General features: G+C 38.4%; 1 protein-coding gene across 3 annotated transcripts in view; it reads left to right on the top strand.

The window, feature by feature from the left end:
• Positions 1-8,879: 8,879 nt before the first annotated feature.
• Positions 8,880-25,384, top strand: part of LRP2BP (LRP2 binding protein) — a 28,152-nt gene continuing 11,647 nt past the window's right edge. For all 3 annotated transcript variants that reach the window (XR_013352687.1, XM_077848726.1, XM_077848725.1), the window contains exons 1-4: positions 8,880-9,089; positions 9,520-9,646; positions 10,536-10,648; positions 13,503-13,616. Coding sequence is in view for 2 of the 3 variants with exons in the window: in XM_077848726.1 (XP_077704852.1) it covers positions 9,541-9,646; positions 10,536-10,648; positions 13,503-13,616 (333 nt within the window). In the remaining variant the exon portion in view is untranslated. The remainder of the gene's footprint in view (positions 9,090-9,519; positions 9,647-10,535; positions 10,649-13,502; positions 13,617-25,384) is intronic.

Below are 25,384 nucleotides of genomic sequence, written 5' to 3'. Positions count from 1 at the left end.
TGCCCCCCGCGACTGCTCCGACCACCCCCGCCCTCCCCCAAAAAACTAAATGATTTTTCAAATCGGGCCCTTTCGGGGACACCGGGCCCCTGTTGGGAAATCCGGAGAAATGAGCCGACCTAGTACCGCGTCCCCTCCTGGCGACAGGTGGAAGCGCGCCCCCCGGCCGCCTGGGAAGGGACCTGTGGGCCCCAGGAGCCCCCGGGGGGGAGGACCGGGCCGCGGGCGTCTGTGACCGAAGGGGCTGGTCCGGGGGTGGGGGAGGGCGCGGAGGGCACAGCGCGGGCGGGGCAGTGGCTCCCCGGAGCTCCCGGCTGGTCTGCTCCAGCCAGTGCTTCTGGACCACTTCAGGCCGCCGCGTCCACGGCATCCATCACCCCTGCACTGCCCTTGCCTAAACGCTTTTTTCAGATTAATCCCGCCGAAAAAAAACTAAAAGCTCCAACCTTTATTTAAACGTCGTCAGTGCTTTACTTCTGACTCCTGATACCTTTGAGAGCAGGGCTGATAAAGAGAGGGTGTCTATTATTATGCTTTTAGGGGACAAGCTGGGTGACTGGCCCTTTAGTTCTAATTTTGCTTACAGGATCTTGCTTATGTCGTATTAAGCCATGAAACAAGTTTTCTTTTTTTTCTTAGTCATCTATTTTTTATTTTTTAATGTATATTTTTTGTTGGCATTCGATTTGCAAACATATAACACCCAGTGCTCATCCCGCCAAGTGCCCCCCTCAGTGCCCGTCACCCAGTCACCCCCACCCCCCGCCCACCTCCCCTTCCACTACCCCTTGTTCCTTTCCTAGAGTTAGGAGTCTCTCATGGTTTGTCACCCTGATTTTTCCCACTCATTTTTTTTTTTTTACTTCAATTTGCCAACATCATATAACACCCAGTGATCATGCCCTCAAGTACAAGGGGTAGTTTTCAACATTCCTATTCGTATGCATATCTGAACATAAGTGTATGTGTGTGTATTTAGGTTCAAACACAGAATCATGCTTGTGTTCAGGGTTTTTTTTTTATGTTGAAACTATTCAAAAAACTTATGGTATTTGCAGAATGTCAGAGATACGTGAGAACACATGATCACATGGCCAATTTCCCTTTTATGTATCAGTTAGGTAAGCACTTTTAAAAAGCATATAATGAAATTTTCAGGTTTGCACAGATGAAACTGAATTTTAGAATTCATCTTTAGGAATTCTTAAATGATGCAAGATATTATCAGAGAAATTATTAGAATTCTAAGCGTATATTGCAGTTAACATGTGCAATGGGATATTGGTGCAGTGAATCTGCCTCCATATTACAAATTTATTTAAAACAAGATTCTATGCAGCAGGTGTTAAGTCTGGTAATTACTGTTGACTTCTTGTTAAATATGTAAGTTTCACAAGAAAAGGGAATTTTGCGAGTAGTTGTTAAAGCTTTTCTCCTTTTAATCACTTCCTGCTTGTCCATTGCTCAAATGTTTCAGAAAAATTATGTCTCAGCTAAGTATCTGGTTTACTCTTAGTAATGGGCCTAAAAGCTTTCTAAAAACAACAAAACTGGTGGAGCACAAAAATAGAAGTATTACATTTGGGGAAGAAATACTATCTTATGAGCAAGCAGCTGGAGTTATTACTGAACATGTAGCATGTGGGAAATTTTCTAAAGAGGAAAATGATCTAAGATGCATATTCAACGGGCAGTCTTCTAAGCAGTGTTAATTCTATTTATGTTTAATTTGCTGGTAGATGTATCTCCAGAAGGAGGATGCTATTTAGAGTGAATGTTTAAAAAAAAAAAAAATGTTGGATGATGACTGACCAAATAAATGAAAGATAATGTGAACTGAGTCTTGAAGTGTGAATAGAAGTTAGGTAGTCCATGAAGGGAAGAGTATTGCTAAGGAGTATAAAATACCTTCCAGTGTTAAGAGAACTAGGTGAAAAAAATAAATAAATAAGAGAACTATGTGTAATCTAGTCTGGTTGCAGAATATGATACACATAGAGCAGCGATGTAAAATAAAGATTTATAAATAAGAAATTATATTAAATGTCTCCTCCAGTTTATTTTGATAAATTGACATTGAGTACTTGCTATGCCCCAAGATTAATATAGATAGGTATTATTATCTGCTCCATCTCCATGTTACAGGAAAGGAAATTGAGGCTTAGGGAGGTTCAATAACTTCTCTAAGGTACTGTCATTATTAAGAAGTGGAGCTGGAACTCAGACCCTTTGACTCCAGATACCCCATTCTTATAACTAAATTTTAAAGAATTTTGGCCATCATTGGTAGCTTTGAAGTTACTAAGATCGGCTTCTTTAATGCAAGAAAAGTCCTTAGAGGTCCATAGAAAAACAACTCTCTCATTCAACGGAACATTGAGTGAAGTTGAATCACTAAGTGGTACATCTGAAACTAACATAAGATCAACTATATTCAAATAAAATAAAAATTTGGCAAAAAAACAAGTGAAAATTGAGTGGGGCAATTCTCTGTACTATCTTTGCAATTTTCTGCAAATCTCAAGTTATTCTAAAATACAAAGTTTATTTTAGGAAAAGGACTTACGGCAACTTAACCTATTATGTATTCTATTTCTTTCTGTAGACCAGGGCTATTAAGTTTTTGTTTTCATACAAATATTTAGTTTCAATTTTAAGTAACTCTCTTTACAAATACAGTAATGACAGAAGATACCTAAAACCTTGTGAAGCTAGTTTTAATCAAACAAGGAACAAAAAAATCTCACAAAGTGGGATCCCTGGGTAGCTCAGTGGTTTAGCGCCTGCCTTCAGCCCAGGGCCTGATCCTGGAGACCCAGGATGGAGTCCCACATTGGGCTCCCTGCATGGAACCTGCTTCTCTCACTGCATGTGTCTCTGACTCTGTGTGTGTGTGTGTGTGTCATGAATAAATAAATAAAATTTTTTAAAAAGAATTTAAAAAAAAATCTCACAAAGTATTCCAAACCAGTTACGTCTTAGTTTTTTGTTCTGATTGACCAATATACTTCAGTTGCTCTGTAAAACCCACTGCCCATGGATTGCATTGATCACCAGGAGGTCGTACCAGGCAGTTTCTAGAATGTTCAGTTACTTAGCCTTACATCACTTTAAATTTTCCTTCCACACCTATAAAGATTATTTTAATATCTAATAATATTAAGTATTATACAATGTAAAATAGCAGTGAGAGTTATGATTTCTAAGAAAACTAAACCCAGTGCTTTCAAAATCATCAAGTCTCAAAAATGCTTTCCAAGTATATAAGGATAAATTAACAGTAAAAGATGAAAACTAGCTCTACATTCAAACTGTTCATGGGCATTTTTAAACTCCTACTTCATTTGAAAGAATCAAAATGGAATTCATATGCCTATAGTTTATGAAAGACAACTCTAAATTCCCACATTCAACCTTCAACCTCTTTTTGAGGAAATAGCTTCTGACCCTAGATAAAAAGATTAGAAAGTTCTTACTAATCATTACATGTTCTAAGATAAAATGTATATGGCATGATTGTATACTCTTTATTAATTTCTACATCAATTCTTATTTAATTAACCAAACTCTTTCATTTAAGGAATATAAAGAGAGTGGCTGAATAGAATGCATTCTATTTTTTCAAATTTTTATCTAAATTCTAGTTAACATGTAGTTTAATATTTAGTGATTCACCGCTTACATATAACACCCAGAGCTCATTATAACAGGCCCCCTCATTTACCTTTTGATGTTGAGTGAATCCCCTCAGGAAAGGCCCTGGTAGCCCTAACTGGCCAAAAAAGGTTTCCACACAGTGGGAACAAGACAGGTGAGGCATGTGAATCCCAGGTAATTACCAAGATTATTAACAAATCTATCTCTCCTGGACTGGTTTATTTGCTCACAGAAGACATGGTAAATTGGAGAAAAATTAAAAAGCTACTAGGCTCTCCCACCCAGTGCTTATCTGGTAGTAAAAGACATCCTGTCTTTTCCCACATTTTTTTCCCCCTCATTTCAGGGCATGAAAAGAAAGGGCATAGAAAAAAAGCACTTTTGTTTTAAATAAGCAAATAGACCTAACTGGAAGGGTAATAAAGGAAAAAAAGAACATAAGTTCACTGCCTGGTTCAGTATTGCCTCTTGAGATCTCAGTAGTATTTATAAAACTCTTTTCTAAATTTCCATATGTACAGATTATGCTTCCAGTTAATATATGAACACTACTATTCTTTTAATGACTCTTACACAACAGTAATGAACAGTAATGAATTTGCATTTTTGCCCAGAACACTTATTTAAATCTATTTTCATGGGTACCAGTAACATTGTTTAGTATGACAGGAACTTCAGTGTTGTACCTCCATTTTAAAAGAATTTAAATAAGTGTGCTCCTTTCTCCAGCAGTAAATAACGCAGGATCATATGTGCAATGTTCCTGCGTAAGGAAGCCCATTACAGACTCAGGACCCAATGTTTTTATTGGAAGCTGGTCACGTAGGCATCCTCTGCCTAACAACTACTAAAATACCATTTCCATGGTATGCATGCAAAAATCACCTATGGAATATTTACATTTATTTATGTTTATGTAGTAACTACAAGGGAGTGCTAGAGAGGCTTCTGGGGTGCTGCTAATTTTCTCTTTCTTGATCTGAGTGAAAATTCATCAAACTGTAAACTTACATATACATTTCTATATTTATATTACACCTCAATAAAAAGTTTTTAAATTTTAATATTAAAGTTTTAAATATTAACAGCAAACTCGTTGTGGCTAAAGAAAGGATTAATAAAATGGGAGAGAGTGCTGAAGAGATTACTTAGAATGTGGCAAAAAGAAATAAACCAGATGGAAAATGTGAAAAACAGAATAAGACACATGGGAGGAAGGTCTAATTTCTGGAATGCCAAAAAGAGAAGAGAGAATGGGGCAGAAGCCATATTTGAAGAATATAATGGGTTGAACTGTGTTCTCCAAAAAGATATATTCAAAGTCTTAAAACCTGATTGCTGTGAAGGTAATCTTATTTGAAAATAAGATCTTTATGGAAAAATCAAGTGAAGTTGAGGTCATATTGGATTACGGTGGGCCCCAAATCCAGTGGCTGGTGTCTTTATAAGAGGACACACAGGGACAGAGGAGAAACATAGAGAAGGCCATGTGAAGACAGAGGCAGAGGAGTGCTTGGGTGGCTCAGTCAGTTAAGCATCTGCCTTCAGCTCAGGTTATGATCCTGGAGTCCTGGGATCAAGCCCTGCTTCTCCTTCTCCCTCTTTCTCTGCTCCTGTGCTACTCACTCACTCTCTTGCACATGCTCTCTCTTTCAAATGAATATTTTTTTAAAAAGAGGCAAAGATTGGAGTGACACAGCTTACAAGCCTAGGATCCCCAAAGAGTGCCAGCAACCACCAGAAGCTAGAAAAGAAATTTGGGATGGTTTCTTCCCTAGAACCAAAGGGACCATTTCCCTGACAACACATTCCTCCTGGACTGGTCTCCAGAACTATGGAAGAATAAATTTTTGTTGAGCCACAAAGTTTGTGGCAATTTGTAAAACAGCTTTAGGAAACTGAAACTAACACAAATACATTATGTCTGAGAATTTTTTAGAATTATTAAAAGACACCAACCCAAGACTCAGGAAGTACAACATTCCCAAAGCAAAATAAATACCTAGTCACTTCAATAAACCCAACAGCAGGCAATAAAAGGGAAAAGAAGCATGAATAAAGCAGATGGATTGAAACTACAAAATGATTCCAGTTCAATAGTGATTAAAATAAATGTAAAAGAACTAAATGTACCAGTAATAATAAAAAATTATCAGTCTGGGTATAAAAAAGAATCAACAAATCTAAATATATTCTATTTATAAGAGACATGCCTGACATAGGACGACTACAACTCCACAAGACAACACAAAGGCAGATACTTAACAGAAGAGAAAAACATGAATAGCTAAGAAACATGAAAAAGGAGCTTAAGGGGAGAATAGGGAGTGTTTTGGGGTAAGGCAGGTGGAAGGTGGGAGGAAGGATGAAGTCTAAAATGAGCCTACAGGAGATTTAAAGGAAATGTAATTTTTAAATATTAAATGACAGGCAATGGATGTTAATTGTATTGTTTTTCTTCATTCCTTACACATATATCCAAAAGTTATTTTTTATCTATTCAATTTTTTAGGTTTTAAATTTTTAAAAATTAAGTCTTTTGGCACTATAATTAGCCCTACTTAATGATTTCTCACTTGTAGTACTACAATCTAGTCTGTTATAGACACTTGCCTCTTTTCCCTGGTTTTTCACGTTTATCATTTCTTTTTATTTCCACTTTGATTCAAATCCCTGCCAGGGCATAACCGTGGAGGAGTTCCAGCTCGCCTGACTGTTAAAGAAATGGTCGTTGAGCTTCATCTTGTCTTCAGGAGGCAGCTCTGGCCTGCAGTTCTGTCTGGCACGACTTGGCTCGCTGTTAGAGAAGTGGCTGTAACTCACATCTCCAGTCTCTGTAGACTTCCCCTACTGTCAAAGCCTCCTCTCCTCCCGTCATCCAGCATTTTCAATAAGGCTATTATTCATCCTTAGGTTAATTTTAGTCCTCTCACCAATGACGCATTATTTTATCAAAAAGTTCACACACTGTAACTGTACATACCATCCACAGTACACTGTGTCTAACATTCATTAGAAAGGAAGTGATCCTTTATTATGAGAACTTTAGAAAAATAGGAATAAAATACCTCTTCCTCTGTACATCTCTGTTGTATTGGGTCGGGTTCCCTAGAAGCATCTTCTGAGCCAGGGATTTTTATTCAGGTGATGTGCCGGGGAGGGGGGTACTCTCCAGAGAAGGGAAATGAAAAAGGAACAATCTAGCAAGGAGGTAATGCTAAGTAGGAATGTGGGCTCAGATGGCAACTGGCCTCATTCTGACCTCACGGAGAACATATCTGAGTTCATCTCACCTTGAGGCAAAGGGGTAACAAGGACTGTGCAGGGGCTGAGGATTTACCCCACTTACAACTGACAAGCTGGCCTGTTTCATGGATGTTGGCTTAACACACAAAACTCTTGGGTCAGAGAGCAATGACCTTATCACCCACAGCAAGAGCAATAGCTAGAGTGTCAGCATGATGCTGACGCTGGTTCGCTGCTAACCCCTACTTCCCACAGAGGTCATACAAAGGACCCATGATGGATGCCTGTTTATTCAGTAGGCTGCATTATAAGACAGCAGAACTACAAATTGGGAGAGGGGGAAGGATTCAGTCCTTTCTTATAAAAACAAGCCTATTCTTTATCTATGGGGAGATATTACCCCAGCCCTAAAGGTTAACTCATTGCAAACGACCTTGAGAAACGGCCCATGTAAAAAGCATTCATGGCCTGTGTTCATGAGGTACCCAGCAAGGATGGGCCAGAATGTTCAAGACTCATGGCAAATTGTGTCTCTCAATAGGAACTGGCCTTCCAAGCCCTCATGCCAGTGACCTGCCTCTAAGAAGGAGGGAACGAGTCAGGGGTCAGGGGACTCATGTTTGGCAGGGGGACCAGGCAAGAAGGAACAGCTGTGAGGCATTTTTAATTAACAAAGCAGCTGGAAATTGGGTGCTAACTAGTATAGAGGATCTGGGAAGGGCACCATCAGTGTCCACTACACCCACAGTTCCCTTTAAAATTGTGGATTCCTTTAAGGTTTTATATCATCAGTTAATGTCTATAATTTTTATTAGATAATTTTCTAAATTTCCAGTATATTATGCAAGTTGTCGTTTCGAATGATAATTTTATATCTAATCCCAAGATCTGACAGAAATAAATTCATACTTTCTAAATTCTTATTATATCTCATTTTCTAAAATTAAAAAGTACTAAATTTTGGTTTATTCTCTAACAGAAGTCCTGCCATTTAGAAAAATCATATTAGTCTCAATTTTTGGAGAACAGTATAGAATAATGATGAGGTGCAGAGGTGCTGGGATGTCCCAGTTGTCCCACATCCTAGCGCTATAACCTGAGGCAAGTTACTTAACCCCCTCAGTGTCCCCATATGTTAAAGGGGCCTTATAATAGCTCCTATTTCATAAAGTTTTGGAGGAGCTACTGCCTGAGCACTTAGAACAAAGAATAATACCTGGCATTTAAGAGCTCAATCAATCTTTGCTTATGTTTTCTAGACTCTCTCCAATGCTTCTTTCAAGCTACAACAAAAACCAGGTGCAGCATTGTAACCACAGAGAGCAACATGAGTTCAAAGGAGGTATTGTGTTTTGACTTGCTTCATTTCCCATGCTGTTCCTGAATATGCCAAGTTTTTTCTTAGCCCTCTTGGATATGATAGCACACAGGTTAATGTCTTCAGTAAAATAAAAACTTCTATAACCAGTTTCTCAGTAAATTGACAATGCTATCTGTATCATCCTATCTGAATTGGGTTCTGTCTAAATGATTTACCTATTATTGCTTCACCTCAAAGCTCATTGGAGACTTTTACCCTAACATAAACAAAAGTTTTTTGGAATCATATAATCAAAAAATTTTATATATCTAGCAACAGACATTTGGAAATCCTCTAGTTCAAATTACCTATAGTCAGTCCACACAATTCAAGAAATTGACTTTTTAAAAAATTAAATACCTCTTCCAAAATGACAAAGATATTGCAGTGGGTTTCTTTTCCCTAATATACTGAATTATCTCCCTTTTCTGCACTTCATTCTTATTAAGGAAGCAATCTATTGTCCAAAATAGTTTCACATAATAGTATAAATGCAGTTTTCCAATCACACTAAAGGTCTCCTGAGTTGTTCTGCTCGCCACCAATCAGGAATCTTTACTGGAAGCTTGTTCCTGATTGGTTAAAGTCGCTGTAACAGTAGAATGCCGAGGAATAAACAAAAAAGCATAGCAACAACTGAATTTGCTGTCTCACTACCCTCAGCCTGGGCCAGCCTGGACTCCTTCATCCCAAATGAGGTGGCCTCTACATTTTATATGAAGGCTTTGATTTTCCATTCAACTGTGATCCATCTTCTAACATGGCAATCCAATACAGATGGGAAGATAAAACTGAACAACACAGCTAAAATAAAGTGTATTCCCAGGTAAAATAGACGAATGCTTTAATTTGAAATGAGTAAGTGTCATGAGCTTGAGTTGCAAGGCAAAGTACCAGGGCACCAGAACTCTTATCTATGGGCAGTGTCACCAGTTCCTACTAGTGGCAGGCATGGTGGGTGACACAAGGCACTGCAGTTGTGAACTCTCAGCCAGAGAGGACTTGCAAAGGGCTCTCATCATGAATCCCTCGCTGTGGAAACAGACATGGAGGATGATTGTGCCTCTTGTACCTATGGAAGGCTCTGGTTTCCCAGAAAGAATATGCACCTCCCAGAGCTGGTAGTTTGCTGCCCTATCCCTAGGCTAATGCGGGGAGGTTGCTTTTTATAATGAATGCCAAATGAGAGTGGAGTCTTTTTGCACTTTTCTGGATGAAAATATTTTTACCATCTTGTTTTTTATTCTTGTTTACAGGATACACATTGTGGAAACAGGATGAAGTTGACCAGTGAAAAGTTGCCCAAGAACCCCTTTTATACCTCTCTATCCCAGTACGGAGCTAAGAACCCAAAATTCTTCCAATGGAGGAAGGAAAAGACTGGTACAAATTCTGATAATATTCTCACTAAAAGTCCATTCTGTACACCAGAGCAAAAAAGACAAGACATAGGAGTCTCACTGCTGTCAAGGAAGTGGTTAACTTTACTGTTCTTTTTAGCTTTCCTGTAAGAATCTGAGAAATTGCTGCTTATCTGGTACCAAATCATCAGTGGAGAAGTCTCATAATTAGATTCCAATCCTGGTTTTACTCTTAGGATTTTAGGACACCCTTCTGGAAAAGAAAAGCCAGATGTCACTTTTATTAAAGAAAACATTGCCATACTTCCAATTGTCATTGAAAGCTGCCATTTTGTTTCTGTAGACCTACTAATATTAAATTGAGGATGGTTACTAGCTCATTTGGTTAGAGTAGTCCTAATTAAAGCTCAAATTAAGAATTTCACTCATCCACAGGTAGCTTTGCCTAAAGAACTACACAGCATTGCTAGAGCTCCTGCCTAGTAGTCAACTGGGTTAGTTTGGAAACCAATCAACACATACTTGATTTTACAAGGCACGGGGTTAGGTGCTGTGATCATGTTTTTCCCTTGAGCTAAGGAGGCCAGTTTTATGAATGAGAACTAGGAAGGAAACTAGTATGAATGGGTCACCTGGGTGGCTCAGCAGTTGGGCACCTGCCTTCAGCTCAGGTTGTGATCCTGGGATCTGGAATCAAGTCCTGCATCGGGCTCCCTGCATGGAGCCTGCTTCTCCCTCTGCCTGTGTCTCTGCCTCTCTCTCTGTGTCTCTCATGAGTAAATAAATAACTCTTAAAAAAAAAAAAAAAACTAGTATAAACAGTGCCAGATGAGTTCTATATAATTCATGACTTCGAGAGGAAATTCATTTCGTATGGATAAAGATGGAATTCTTTACCTTTTTAAAACCAGATCATTACAGCCATTTAAATTTGGTGGATAAGGCATTGCAGCTCTTGAAGGAAAGAATAAGAAGAGGGGACGCTCTGGCATATTTCCTCCAAGGCCAACTATATTTTGAAGAGGTATCATTTCCTGTTTTCTTTTTTAAAAATGTATTTAAATTCAGTTTAGTTAACATTGTTAACTACTGTATTATTTGTTTCAGGGGCAGAATTTAGTGATTCATCTGTTGTGTATAACACCCAGTGCTCACTCCATCATGTACCCTCCTTAATGCCCATCACCCAATTACCCCATCCCCCCACCCCTCTCCCCTATAGCCACCCTCAGTTTGTTCCCTAGAGTTAAGGGTCTCTTATGGTTTGCCTCCTTATCTGTTTTTATTTTATTTTTTCCTGTTTTCATTTCATATAATGCTATTGTTGGATCCTCATAGCAAAATTTCCCATCGAGTTCCCTTAGGTTGTTATGCAGAGGGATTTCTGGCAAATACCATAGGTTATGGTTGTGGCTTTAAGTACACCGTTAAGGAGATATTTGACCTTCCTCCATAAAAGCCATTCTAATGCAAGTCGTTTATAGGAGTCATTCTGGTATAAAATCCATTCTCATACTAAAAATTAAAAATAAAATTTTTACTTTTGCCCCAAATAATATCATTTACAAAATCTTTTCATATGAATAACTAAAGACCCTGTTTCTTATCTAGTACGTAGAGGCTTTATAGGTTCCTTTCTAGAGGTAGGAGGGAAGTGCCTTCTTTCTCCACATTATGCTGAAGCATCCTAAGGAGCAGATGTAGGAGGAACTGTGCAAAACCATCACTTAAACTTCCATAATATAGCATCAGTCTTTCATTGACCCCTGCGGGGTGATGTGAAATGGACCACCAGGTGGCCCCAATCCCTTGACCACTCACTGAATATTTGGGCAGCTTTTAACCTATATCCTACTTACTCTTAAATCTGATGGCTCCATCATCCCTTCTGGCAACAAATATTTGTTGAGGACTCATCATGCACCATGAGGATAGCATAGGTTAAGAGCAAGATATCTTAGCTTTGGGTATCATTAGGGTATGATTCCTACTACTTATAAACTGTGTAGCCTTGGGCACAAATACTTAACCTCTTGGAGTCTCAGTTTTTTCATCTGTAAAAGGGGGGTAATAATGTGCATTTCCTAGGACTATGTGAGGATTGTATTCATTGTAAAAGTATTTACTAACAGAATAAGTGCTTTATAGGTGTTTACCATTATTATGCTAAACTAAGACTATATGGTGACAAGGGAACCAGAATGGTCCCCATTTCATAAAACTTACAGTCTACCAGGGGAAGAAAATAAGTGAAGAAATAAGGAGGAGTACTGTAAGAGCAGTTAACTGGGTACCGTGATAGAGAATAATTTAGAAATAGGGTGGAAAGACCTGTGGTTTACACTAATTTGAAGAAAAGGAAATGAGCAGCGCAAATAGCCAAGTGGAAGTGCATTCCAGGTGGAGGTGAGAAAATGCAGTGTTTCAGGGAAGAGAGGGGGCTCTGTGAGCTCTGAGAATGGAGACCAACTTGGTAATCAGCAAGGCAGAGTATGACTCTAGATGAGCTTCGTGTAAATTGTAGTCAGAAGACATTGGAGTGTTTTGAGTCTGTTAATGAGAACAGATTAGAAGGCAAGCATGGAACCAGTTTAGGGGGAAATTATACTACTCCCAGCAACAGAGGATAGTAGTCTTGACCAGAGTGGCAGCAGTGGAAGCTGGATCCTGGATTTATTTTGGAGACACAAATAATATCATCATTGACCGAAAAATATAGAAGTGAAGAGGGTGAATTTTGAGAGGGCGATCAAGAGCTCAGGTTTTATATACCTTGTGTTTCTGACGTCCATTAGTTATCCACGTAGACAGGCTTCAAAGTAGAAATTTACATGTTAAGAGTCTAAATCTCAAGTCTGGATTCAAAGTATATATTTGAGATTTTCCAGCATGTAGATAGCATTGAAAATCATAAAAAACTAACACAGCCTCCTTTCTTTTCCTTCCTCTTGAGTATTCTCACTTTTCCAGCTCTCTCCCATCTAAGCCAAACATTGGAGAAAGGAGAAAGAGTCTTAACAACTAGGTCATTAACTCATTATAATGTGTTCTTTAAAATTAGTATTTGTTAGTATTTTAATACAGTTTTTATTAGTTTTATTAATTTGTTGACTAATTATAGTTTATGAAAAAAGGAATTCAGTTGTTTTTGTATCTTCCAGAAGTTGTCTTTCTCTGGTCTTCTCTACCGAAGTAATAGCCATCTAATTCAGTAACACACTTTCTTTCCACAATTACACATGATTCATACTTTAGTGTAAGGCATTTTCCTTGGTGGATTACGATATAAGCCCTATTAGTGCCTCACACCTCAGTATCAGATAACTGCCAAGGAATCTTAAAACATGTAGGTTTCTATAGGAAGTATGGGAGAATGATAATTTTAGAGAATCACATTTGTTTTTCCATGTCTTCTCCCTAACTGGAGAACTGCAGTACTGGAGGACATGAGCCATAGTAATAGTGGATATCTAATAATAGTGGATACATCCTGATGTTCACATTTTCCCTTGACTCTCTGGTCCCAGCTCTGAAGTTTCTTAAACTTCAGGAGTGGTGGGGGACATGGCAAGACGGATTGAGCAGAGGGCTCGCTGCCATTTTGAGAGAAGTTTGGCAATATCCAAAAGTACCAGTATAAGCAAAAGAGAGTCTTGCCCCAATTTTTCCTGGGCACTTCCCCCAGGTGCCATATCCAGGTCTCTTTAATTGATTTTATAGCATGTTTACTGGTGTCAATGCCATACTTGCAAATTCCATAAATTAGTTGCTGTCTTTTGTTATATTTGGTTTTTTTAGCTAGATTTGGGTGGGAGTTAAATATTTGGGATTACTTTAAGGTAATAGTAAAAATAACTCAATATTTCCTGAGCTTCTAGGGATGGTATGAAGAAGCATTAGAACAGTTTGAAGAAATCAAGGAAAAAGACCATCAAGCAACTTACCAGCTAGGAGTAATGTATTACGATGGGCTGGGGACACCTATAGATACTGTAAGTCGCTGTTTCATTCAATGTTTAAGATTTCATTGTTAGTGGATTATTTGATATAATTATTTATATTTTAATAATATATTTCTGTGCTTAATTTTAATATCTACCCTTTTAGCATTTCAAGGATAGCAGTATTCACTTTTACATTTATGTGAAAAAAACAAAATTTCTTTTTGCCCCTTCCTCACTACCTCTGTCAATAACACTTATATTTTAAAACATTTTCCTTTATTTTTAAAAGTTATTCCAAAACTACATGGAGAAAAGTTAGAAAATGAGCAAAAATAGGATCACCAAATTCTACTATCAAATGTGAATCTGGTTATTATTCTACAGTATATCCTTCAATGTATCACACCAGGCAAAAAATTTTATATATAATTTTATATATTGTACATCTTTCTGGTCATTTGTCTTCACTATATACATATATTGTGTGTGTGTGTACATTTTTTCAATGTAGGATGACAATACCATACATAATGTTTTTTAATATCCCTTTTCACCTAACAATTTTGAATATCTTTCTCCTTGTCAATAAATAGAATCTATTATCATTTTAATACCTACATAATTAATATGTATCAATAATATTCCTAGGCTTCATCTGCTTGTGCAATTGCTTGTGAAAATTCTTTTAAAAGAATAAACTAAGCTATGAGGTTTTGGAGAGCAGTATTTCAGTTTTCTCTCTTCCTTATGGGCTTTATTTTTTAGTTTTTCTTTTTGGTCTCATTTTACAGGGGAATTTCACACACTATCAAATAAAAATTAGGAATTTACTTTAAAAATTGTCAAAGATATTCAGAAGTTTGTTTCTCTGTGTTCACTAGCAAAGCTCTTCTCTCCATAATGGTCTATTAAAAAATTGTGAAAAATCATATGCTTTCAAATCCTCTCTTCACTACTTACAAGAAGTATGATCTTAGGGAAATTATTTCTGGTCTGTAATTTCCTCATTTGTAAAATGAGGATAAATGAACCTAAGTTAGAGATACATCTGCCGTTTCCCTACACCTCTGGCCATGGCCATCCCGGGTAATTGATCAGAGCCCCCTTTCTAGCTGAATCCAGACATAGCCTCAGAATTTTAATCAGTACAAAGCTTTAAGGTTACATTACCAATTCAATCCACTGGAGGCAGCATACAAAATAAAACCCATTAACCTCACATAGTTGTTAATGAGATTGAACCACAAGTAAAATAATGTAAGACACAGGTAGTAAGTATCCAGTGTTTTCTTTCCAGACTTTATGTTGTATAGAGTCAACAATGAGGACTGTTCTTTAATTCCTGAAATTCTTCACTTTTACTCTTTTATTATCATAGCATGTGAAATAAGTAAATGATTTAAAAAATTAGTATTTCCATTAAATGATTTATTTTAACCTATTTATAGTTTAACCTGTTAAAAGCAGAGTAACATGTGGGATCCATGACTACATTGCCCCTCCTATGAATTGAACACAATTGACCACATCCTTCTTGAAACATCTTCCTCTAAAATTCTCTCCCATGCTTTATATACACCTCTTTCCACCATCTTCTATGTGTTTGTGATACAATTCTCCCTGTTCACCTCTTCACAGCCACCCTGTGCCCTTTGCTAGTTGCTTCTCTTTTAAGTGTTGAAATGTGCCAGAACCTGGGTCCTCGCTGTCCTTTAGTCTCTCTCTCCCATATTAAGCTCATCCAGTCCCATGGCTAACATTACCTATATCTTTTAAAGACTTTATTTATTTGAGAGAGAGAGTGTGTACACAACAAATGAGGGGAGGGGCAGAGAGAGAAGCAGGCTCCCTGCTGAGCAGAGAGTTCAACATGGGGCTCAATCCCAGGACCCTGAGATCATGACCTGAGCTGAAGACAGACACTTAACTGACTGAGCCACCCAGGCCCCCCTCATTACCTGTATATAATTTTAAAAGACTTCCAAATTGTTGTCTTCACTCCAAAACCTCATGCTGACGTCTATACAGCCAACTGCTTGTCTCTCCCTAGATAGTTTAGTAAGTATCTCCTGGTCTCTGAGTCCATATCTAGTTCACCTATAAGTCTGTTGCTTAAAACACACACAAATCCTATTTAAGGCAGTGGAGTTTCTTTGTGCCCTGGTACCATTCACAGGGGTCATCGTCATCCTTGGAATTGCCTTAAAGGACACAGAAGTGGTGTTTATGCAGTGTGAGCACCTCCTCTACAATCCCCGAGGTGCCTGCTACTCTTGTGACTTATCCAGCTCTGGTTTATTTTGATTCATTGTCTTATTCACTCACTCTTTCATCTCACAAACATTTATGAGGCAGAACAGTCTGAGATGCTGGAGAAGCAAACATGAGCGTGAAAAGGAAGGCATAGTCTTGAGAATGACTGTGAGTGCAGTTGTGGGTCTGGGGCAGATGCAGTATTAGGCACAGAGCCAAGGCCAGGGGAGTCTTCACAGAGCAGCTGCCATGTACTGACTCTCAGAAGGAAGCACAGCATGTAAGGTAAGGAATGGCAGATGGATGAGGGAGCAATGGTAGGACACCTCATTCAGGAACTTGGACCTGACTTCCTCAGCCAGCCCTTCGCACGTTTACTAACCCAACTAGTGTTGGTACAACTACCCATGACCCATGCTCTATAGACATAGGCAGCCAGGCACTTAAAAGTTCTCCATATAGAAACTTGGGCCAGCACAGTAATCTCAATGCCAATTCTGCATCCATTTAACCATACTCTTTGAGGCCGTTGCCACCTAATCTCTTTGGCCTTTCCAGAGAACTTTCCTAGAGAAAGATCCTATCTAAGAAAAATTATGGTGGCAGCTGTTAAGGTGATAAAATATTTGCCATGGTTACAAACAAAATCAATAATACATTAGAAGAATGAGGTATCATAACCAAGCAAAATTTAGCCCAGATATTTAACAATTCAATATAAGGAAAAATATGAATATACCACTTTAGTAGGTTGAATAAAAGACAACATTAGCATTTCATAAACCCCAGAACTTCTCATAATGAAAACTTTTAAAAAACAGTACTAGGAAAAAAAAAAAAAAACAGTACTAGGAAGTGTGTTTCCTTATAACTTAGGAGTAGCCAAAGCCCAAACTAGGGAGTCTTTTTTCCATTGGTCACATGCACCTACTCCTACCGTCTCTTGAATATCTTTCAGATCTGTCCCCAGTCCTTTATGCCCACTCCTTCTTTTCCAGTTCAGCCTCACAGTACCCCTTACCTGGGTTATTTCAGAAACAGATCCCCAACTTCTTGCCCTTGTCCCAAATTCATTATTTAAACTGCCACCGAAGTTATCTTTCCAAAATCCAAATCTGATGACATCCTGTCCATCTTTCAAAAACTTCAATGCTGAACATCAATAGAAGGGCATGATTTGGAGTGTTCCCATGGACAGCCAGCCAGCTGGCCACCAAGAGGCCACATAAAGTAACATTTACTTGGTTAATTCAAATTCAAAGTCTTGGTAAATAATTCCCACTATAAATCCTCACACTAGTCCCAAGTTTGCTGAATCTGTCAGATTGCTGCCCACAGGGGTCCCTACCAGGTATCATGAGGCTAACCCACTGTGACTGTACCTGAACTTGATATCAGAATTCCATTCAGAACCCTAACTTCACTTGGTCCCACCAGGCCTCACAGCTGTATCATCTGTGGCCACCACACGCATTGTATATCTTTCTGGTCATTTGTTTTCTTACACATTCTTGACTCCGTATTGCATTCTGCTTCCTCCCCTGTTCTCACAGCTGCTCTCCCTCCTAAACATTCCAGCTGGCAAATCCTCAGCCTTTTCTCAGACTATTTCATTCACCTCCTTGCCTTATCAGAAAGTTAGCTGTCCCACGTCCACCCCTCTGTAGGTCGAGGGCTCTCCTGCCACATTGCTATGTACCACAGCGCTCAAAGGCAAAACTGGCATCATTTTCATCTCCCACTTCATTTTCCAGCTATTATCTCTCCTCCGCCCCATGCACAAAGAACCAACTTTGAAATCCATACCAACTTAACAACTTTCCCAGTTCTGTCCATTTCCTAGTCATTGGTCATTCTCTAACATTAAGTTGAATACCTTGATTTTGGGTATTCCTCCGTGTGTTGTTCCATCATCATTTTATCTGATATTTGAACTAAGAACCAAGCAACAAGAGGGAGAAACCCCTCTTGTATACAGATCTGGGGAATCACATTCCAGGCAAAGGAAATATGTTAAGGTCTGAGAAAGAAGGAAGGCACAACTGGAATGTTGTCACATCAGTGAGACAGGGTCAAACCACAGGGGACTTGGTAAACTAGGGCTGAGAGTTTGGCTTATGTTATCAATGTAGTGTGAAAACACTGAAAGGGAGTCAAATTCATAGGATTTCTATTTTTAAAAAATCATTTTGTCTGTTGTGTGGAGAATGGATAGAATGGAGGCAGGAGTAGAAGCAGGAAGCTAGTTGGGAAGCCACTGCAGTTCAGATAAAACCACTTAAACTAAAGTACCATCATGGAAATAGAGAAAAGGGGACAGATTTAGGATATGTTTTTCTTTTTTTAAGATTTTATTTATTTATTAATGAGAGATACAGGCAGAGAGAGAAGCAGGCTCCCTGTGGGGATCCTGATGTGGGACTCAATCCCAGGACCCCGGGATCATGCCCTGAGCTGAAAGCAGACACTCAACCCCTGAGCCACCCAGGCATCCCAGGATATACTTTTAAGAGGATACAGGTCTTCTGGTGGACTAGGAGAGCGGTAGGAATAATAAATAATAATAAATAAGGGAAGGAATCAAGAAAGATGTTGGCATTTACAACAAAGGGATAACTGAGGGAGGAGCAGGTTTGGAAGTAACAAGAAAACCTAAATGTTTGTTTCCACGTTACCTCTGAAGTCGCCTGTACAGAGATGTCAAATAGAGTCTGGAGATCAGTGATGCTGTTAGGACTGGTCAACTCAGCAAGGGGCTATCTGAGCAGGGGCAGTTAGGGCACCAGACTGGATATGGTTGCTGAATGAGTGGACGTAGAGAAGAGGAAAAGGTGAAGACGGAGACAGAAGGGAAAGGACAGCCAGCAAAGGAGAATAGGGAGGAGCCGCCAGGGAGAAGGGAGGGAGATCAGGAGTGTGTGGTGAAGGGGAAGTCAGATGATAAAACTGGTTCAAGAGGGAGTGATCAATCATCTCAAATTCTGCTGGGGGATCCCTGGGTGGCGCAGCGGTTTAGCGCCTGCCTTTGGCCCAGGGCGCGATCCTGGAGACCCGGGATCGAATCCCACGTCGGGCTCCCGGTGCATGGAGCCTGCTTCTCCCTCTGCCTGTGTCTCTGCCTCTCTCTCTCTCTCTGTGTGTGTGACTATCATAAAAAAAAAAAAAAATTCTGCTGAAGTGACTATCATGAAAACTGAGCACTTACTAGTAGGCACACTAGATGAATCTCACTGGAGACTCTGACAAGCCTTCTCAGTGGTGGAGTGCTAAGGGACCAATGTCAGGGTGGACTGAGGAGTAGTATGGACGTGAAGAGGTGGACGTAAGCACTGTGTTTTGTCACAAAGCAGAACAAATACGTGTGCAATAACGAGGGGATCATAGACTCGAGGGGGGTTCCCCCCCAGATCAGAGATACCATAGTATATTTGTAAGTCGATGCACAAGATCTAGTCCAGAGGGAAAAAATGCTGAATTGAGTAAATTCACAGATTTGTTTCTTTTGATTTTCTCTTTTTCTCAGTGAAATAAAAGTGAAGCCATGTGCTTACATCAGCGGTACGTATACTAAAACTGGAATGACAGAAAATTAGCTTAGTTCTTGTGTACAAGGATGACACACAAAAGTCATGAACCACTTTTTTTTTTTTAATATAAAAACAAATAAAAATTTTAAAAAGGTGAAGCCATGAGCTGAGAATGAGGGCCAGGACAGTGAGCAGTAGAAGCGTGAAGAGGAAGGATAAGGTCTAAAATAGTATCTTCTCTACCAGGCAAGTGGGAGGGAGAATTGATGAGACAAATTGGTAGTGTTGTTTGCCAGGGCTGAGCACTCACTCTGAAATCTGTGATCACAGATTTAAAGAAGGACCTGCCACCACGGCTGTGTTCTTGAATGCAGCCAGGTAGGCAGAGAAATGGTTTATTTGCCAGATAAAGGAGTACCAAAGAGGGAAAGAGGAACAAAGAAATGAGTATGGTCACAGATACAGAATAAGCTGAAAGTGTGGGAATTTAAAACATGAAGAAGATTGGCAGATTCAAGGGCTGGCATATGGCAACCCCATAATAGAATGGCTTGAATGTAATTACATACGGAGGCCGGAGGAGCATAAAGAAGATCGCCTCTGCAGGCCACCCCCTTACCTAGAATTACAGTGTTAGCTTGATCATACTCTTAACCCACAGTACAGGGGCAAAGATCCAACTCTTAAGTTTTATCACTTTCTTTTAGAAAAAAGAACTTTTGCTAAGTTCTTGATACTAATTTCATTTAGAGTCTGGTTGAACCATCATGCTTTGTGTGATAGACTTGAACTGTATTCTTCAGGGAGCATTCAAAGGTCATTATTACCCCACAGAGATAACAATCACACGTGAGCCCCAACATATGGGGAAGCTACAAATGGAAACTGGAAATAGTGCTTGGAGAAAAAAATGAGTAAAGCCACTAAATTTTGACTGAGACAAAATTGTGGTGAGGACAAGTTCACCTGTTTTAACTTTTCTTTCCCTATCTCATAGACTCCTACAAAGGGTTTTTAAACACTTTCTTTAGGATAAGGCAATAAACATTTGAGTGTAATTTAGTGCCAGACAGCAGGAGATTTGACCTTATGAAATTCATGGTCTATGGTTCATCAGGCAGTGGGGCTTCTGTTTTCCAGAGACACTATTTTTCTAAATCTTACCTCTAACCACTTCCCAGATTTAACTTCATAAATTCATAAATTACATGCAATCAGAATCAAATTTCCTGTAAGATATTTTATGGCATGTGGCCAACTGATTAAAAATCCACATGAAGGCACCTGGGTGGCTCAGTCAGTTAAGCAGCTGACTTCGGCTCAGGTCATGATCCCAAGGTCCAGGTATCTTGCATTGAGCTCTCTGCTCTGAGGGGAGCCTGCTTCTCCCTCTCCCTCAGCCTGCTACTCCCCCCCACTTGTGTTCTCTATCTCTGTCAAATAAATAAATAAAATATATTTTTTTAATTAAAAAAAACCATAAAAATAAAAATTTGTATGAAAGAGCAAGGAGCCAAATATACATTTGTAGTACTTAAAGCAATGTGGTTTTTGTTCAGGAATAAGGCAAAGATCAAAAGAACAAGAGTCCAGAAACAGATGTACATAGATATGTGGGTATTTAGCATATCATAAAATTGCTAATTTAAGTCTGTGAGAAATGGTGGTAGAACAATTTGATTACCTTTTTAATTTATTTTCTAGTTATATATACCTTTTTAAATAGTTGCTCTAGAAATTACAATATGCACTTTTAACTTACCATGATCTACATGGAGTTTATGAATTACTTCAGGTGAAATCTAGGAACCTTGAATAGTATGCTTTCATTTACCTGCCCATCCCCAATCTTTAGTGCTGTCATACTATACTTCTTAAATTTACATTATAAATCCCCAAATAGAAGACTGCTGTAAAAAAAAAAAAAGGCTGCTGTAATTTTTGCTTTAGTCATATCTTTTGAAGAAACTAAGAGGAAAACTATTATGCACACAGCTATATATATGTATATCCTTTTATATTTGTTATATACTTACCATTTCTGGAACTCTTCATTCCTTCCTATCAACTTGAGTAGCTACCTGGCACCATATTCATTTCCTTTCAACCTGAAGAATTTCCTTTAAAGGGTATTTCTTACAGTACATCTTGCAGATGATGAATTCTTTCTGATTTTGATCATTTAAAAATGTCTTTAATCTGCCTTCATTTTTGATGAATTGTTTTGCTGGTTGAGTTTTTCTTTTCCACATTTTAAAAATGCTATTCCCAAATCTTCTGGCCTTCATTAATTCCCATGAGAAGCCAGTCACTACTTCTTCTATTGTTCCCCCCCCCCCAAGCCGGTTTTATTGAGATATAATAAACATATAATGCTATATTAATTTAAGGTACATGTGCATACATATACACCACATCGTCCTTATCCATTCATCTATCAATTTTCATTATCTTTGAGTAAATACCCAGTAGTGGAATTACTGGATCATATGTGGTAGTTCATTTCTTAATTTTTTGAGGAACTTCCATACTGTTTTTTGCAGTGGTTGTACCAGTTTGCATTCCCACCAACAGTGCACAAGGGTTCCATTTTCTCTATATCTCACCCAACACTTGTTATTTCTTGTCTTTTTTATTTTAGCCATTCTGACAGGTATGAAGTGATATCTCATTGTGGTTTTGATTTGCATTTCCCTGATGATAAGGGATGTTGAATATCTTTCCATGTGTCTGTTGGCCATCTGTAGGTGTTCTTTGGTAAAATTCAGGTCTCCTGCCCATTTTTAAATTGGATTATTTGTGTGTGAGAGGGAGTTGAGTAAGTTATTTATATATTTTGGTTATTAACTGCTTATCAAATATATCATTTGCAAATATCTTCTCCCACTCAGTTTTTGGCCTTTTTCTTTTGGTGGTGGTTTTCTTCACTGTGCTGCAAAAAACTTTTGACATAGTCTCAATAGTTTATTTTGGCTTTTGCTTCCCTTGCCTTAGGAGACACATCTAGAAAAATGTTGCTATGGCCAATGTCAGAGAAACACTACCTGTTTTTAAGGAATTTTATGGTTTCTGGTCTCACATTTAAGTCTTTATTCCCTTTTATTTTTGTGTATGGTATTAGAAAGTGGTCCAGTTTCATTCTTTTACATGTAGCTGCCCAGTTTTTCCAGCACCATTTATGCTGGAAAAGACTGTCTTCCTCTCATTGTATATTTTTGCCTCCTTGGTCATACATACATCATGATTATATATAATTTTGGGTTTACTTCTGGGCTTTCTCTTCTGTTACAGTAATCTATTGCTTTTGTGCCAGGACCATACTGTTTTTATTACTACAGCTTTATAGTATACCTTGAAATCTAGAATTGTTATACCTCTTGCTTTGTTCTTTACCAAGATTACTTTGCCTACTCAGAGTCTTTTGTGGTTCCAAGCTAATTTCAGTAATATTTGTTCTCCTGTTGTGAAAAATGCTGTTGGTATTTTTTTTTTAATTTTTATTTATTTATGATAGTCACAGAGAGAGAGAGAGATTGAGGCAGAGACACAGGCAGAGGGAGAAGCAGGCTCCATGCACTGGGAGCCCGATGTGGGATTCGATCCCGGGTCTCCAGGATCGCGCCCCGGGCCAAAGGCAGGCGCCAAACCGCTGCGCCACCCAGGGATCCCTGCTGTTGGTATTTTGATAGGGGTTATACTGAATCTGTACATTGCTTTGGGTAATACAGACATTTTAACAATGTAATTCTTCCAATCCAGGAGTATGGAATATCTTTCCATTTGTTTGTGTCATCTTCAATTTCCTTCATCAGTGTTTTATAGTTTTCACAGTATGGGTCTTTCAACTCTTTGGTTAAGTTTATTCCTAGGTATTTTATTCTGTTTGGTGCAACTGTAAATGGAGGTTTGTTGTTGTTGTTTTAAGGATTTTATTAGAGAGAGACAGAGAATGAATGGGAGAGGGGCAGAGGGAGAGAGAAAAGCAAACTTCCCGCTAAACAGGGAGCCTGACACAGGACTCTATCCCCAGGACCCTGAGATCATGACCTGAGCTGAAAGCAGACACTTAACCACACAGTGCCCTATGTACATGGAGTCTCTTAATTTCTACTACTTTTTTGTTAATGTGTAGACATACTACTGATTTCTGAGTATTAATTTTGTATCCTTCAACTTTATTGACTTCATTTACTACTTCCAGTAGTTTTTTGTGGAGTCTTTAGGATTTTCTACATATAGTATTATGTCATCTGTATACAGTCACCATTTAACCTATTTATCAAAATGAATACTTCTTTTTCTTGTCTGATTGCTGTGGCTAGGACTTCCAGGATTATGTTGAATAAAAGTAGTAAGAGTGGACATCTTTGTCTTGTTCCTCATCTTAGGGGAAAAGTTCTCAATTTTTTACCAGTAAGATATTAGCTGTGGGTTTTTCATATATGGCCTTTATTGTGTTGAGGTATGCTTTCTCTAAACATATTTTGTTGAGTTTTTATCATGAATGGATGTTGAATTTTATCAGATTTTTTTTCTGCATCTATTGAGATGATCATATGATTTGTATCCTTTGTTTTGCTGATGTGGTGTATCTCGCTGATTGATTGTGAATACTGAACCATCCTTGCATCCCTGGAATAAATCCCACTTGATTATGGTGAATGGTCCTTTTAATGTATTGGTGGATTTGGTTTGCTAATATTTTGTTGAGGATTTTTGCATCTATGTTCATCAGGAATATTAGCCTGCAGTTTTCTGTTTTTGTGGTGTCTTTGGTTTTGACATCAGGTTAATGCTGGCCTCATTAAATGTATATGGAAACCTTCCTTCTTCTATTTTTTGGAATAGTTTGAGGAAAATAGGTTTTAACTTTTCTTTAAATGTTTGGTAGAATTTACCTATGAAGACATCTGTTCCTGGACTTTTTTGTTAGTTTCTTTATTATTGATTCTGTTTCGGTACTAGTCATCAATCTGATCATTTTTTAATTTCTTCTTGATTCAGTTTCAGAAGATTGTATGCTTCTAAAAATTTATCCATTTCTTTAAGGTTGTCCAATTTGTGAGCATATGTTTATCTTTTCAAAGAACTAGTTCTTGGTTTCATTTTTTTTTCCAGTCCTCATTTATTTCTGCTCTGATATCTATTATTTCTTCCTTCTACATACCTTGGACTTTGTTCTTCCTTTTCTGTTTCCTTTAGATGTAAGGTTAGATTGTTTGAGCTTTTTATTGTTTCTTGAGATAGGCCTTATTGTTACATATGTCCCTCTTAGAACTGCCTTTGCTATGTCCCAATATTTGGGAATGTTGTGTTTCCATTTTCATTTGTCTCCATGTATTTTGTTGATTTCTCTTTGCTTTGTTCACTCATAGTTGTTCACTATCATGTTGTTTAGCCTCCATGTGGTTCCCCCCCCCCGCCTTTTCTTTTGTTATTTCTAGTTTCATACTGTTGTAGTCAGAAAAGATGCACAATATGCTTCATTCTTCTGAAGTACTAATCATATGGTTGTTCTCCTGCATTTAATGTGTCATTTTTCTCTGGCTGCTTTGAAGATTTCTTTGGCTTTCAGCAGTTTGACTATGATGTATGCCTAGGAAAGCTACTTTGTGTTTATCCAGACCGGTGTTCACTGAACTTCATGGATCCCTTTCATCTGCAGTTTTTAAGAGTAATCTCTCCTTCATCTTTTGGGCTCTGATAAGTTTTCCAGCATCTCTAGAAAGTTGGGGAGTTTTTTGTAGCCTACTTAAAAAACAAACAAACAAACAAACAAACAAACAAGAACAAAAAAATTGCTCCAGATTTAGCTATCTGTGGAAGGATTTATACAATCACATCACTTGACTACCAGTAAACTCCCTCTTACTATTAGGTTTGGGAAGAAAGAGGCAGAAACCCATGTCACACATTCACAAAAATAAATCCTTATAAATTGGGACTCACTAGAGGGCAAACACCTTTATCTGCTATTACTGAGGTATTCAGCCAGCAACAGAACTTGGAGAGAGCTGTGAAGGATAAAAGCTAGAA

This window comes from Canis aureus, chromosome 15 (genome assembly GCF_053574225.1).
Source record: "Canis aureus isolate CA01 chromosome 15, VMU_Caureus_v.1.0, whole genome shotgun sequence".
In the NCBI taxonomy this organism is placed as follows: Eukaryota; Metazoa; Chordata; class Mammalia; order Carnivora; family Canidae; genus Canis; species Canis aureus.
Note: the sequence above shows the minus strand (reverse complement) of the source record. Positions and strands in the feature narration are given on the sequence as shown.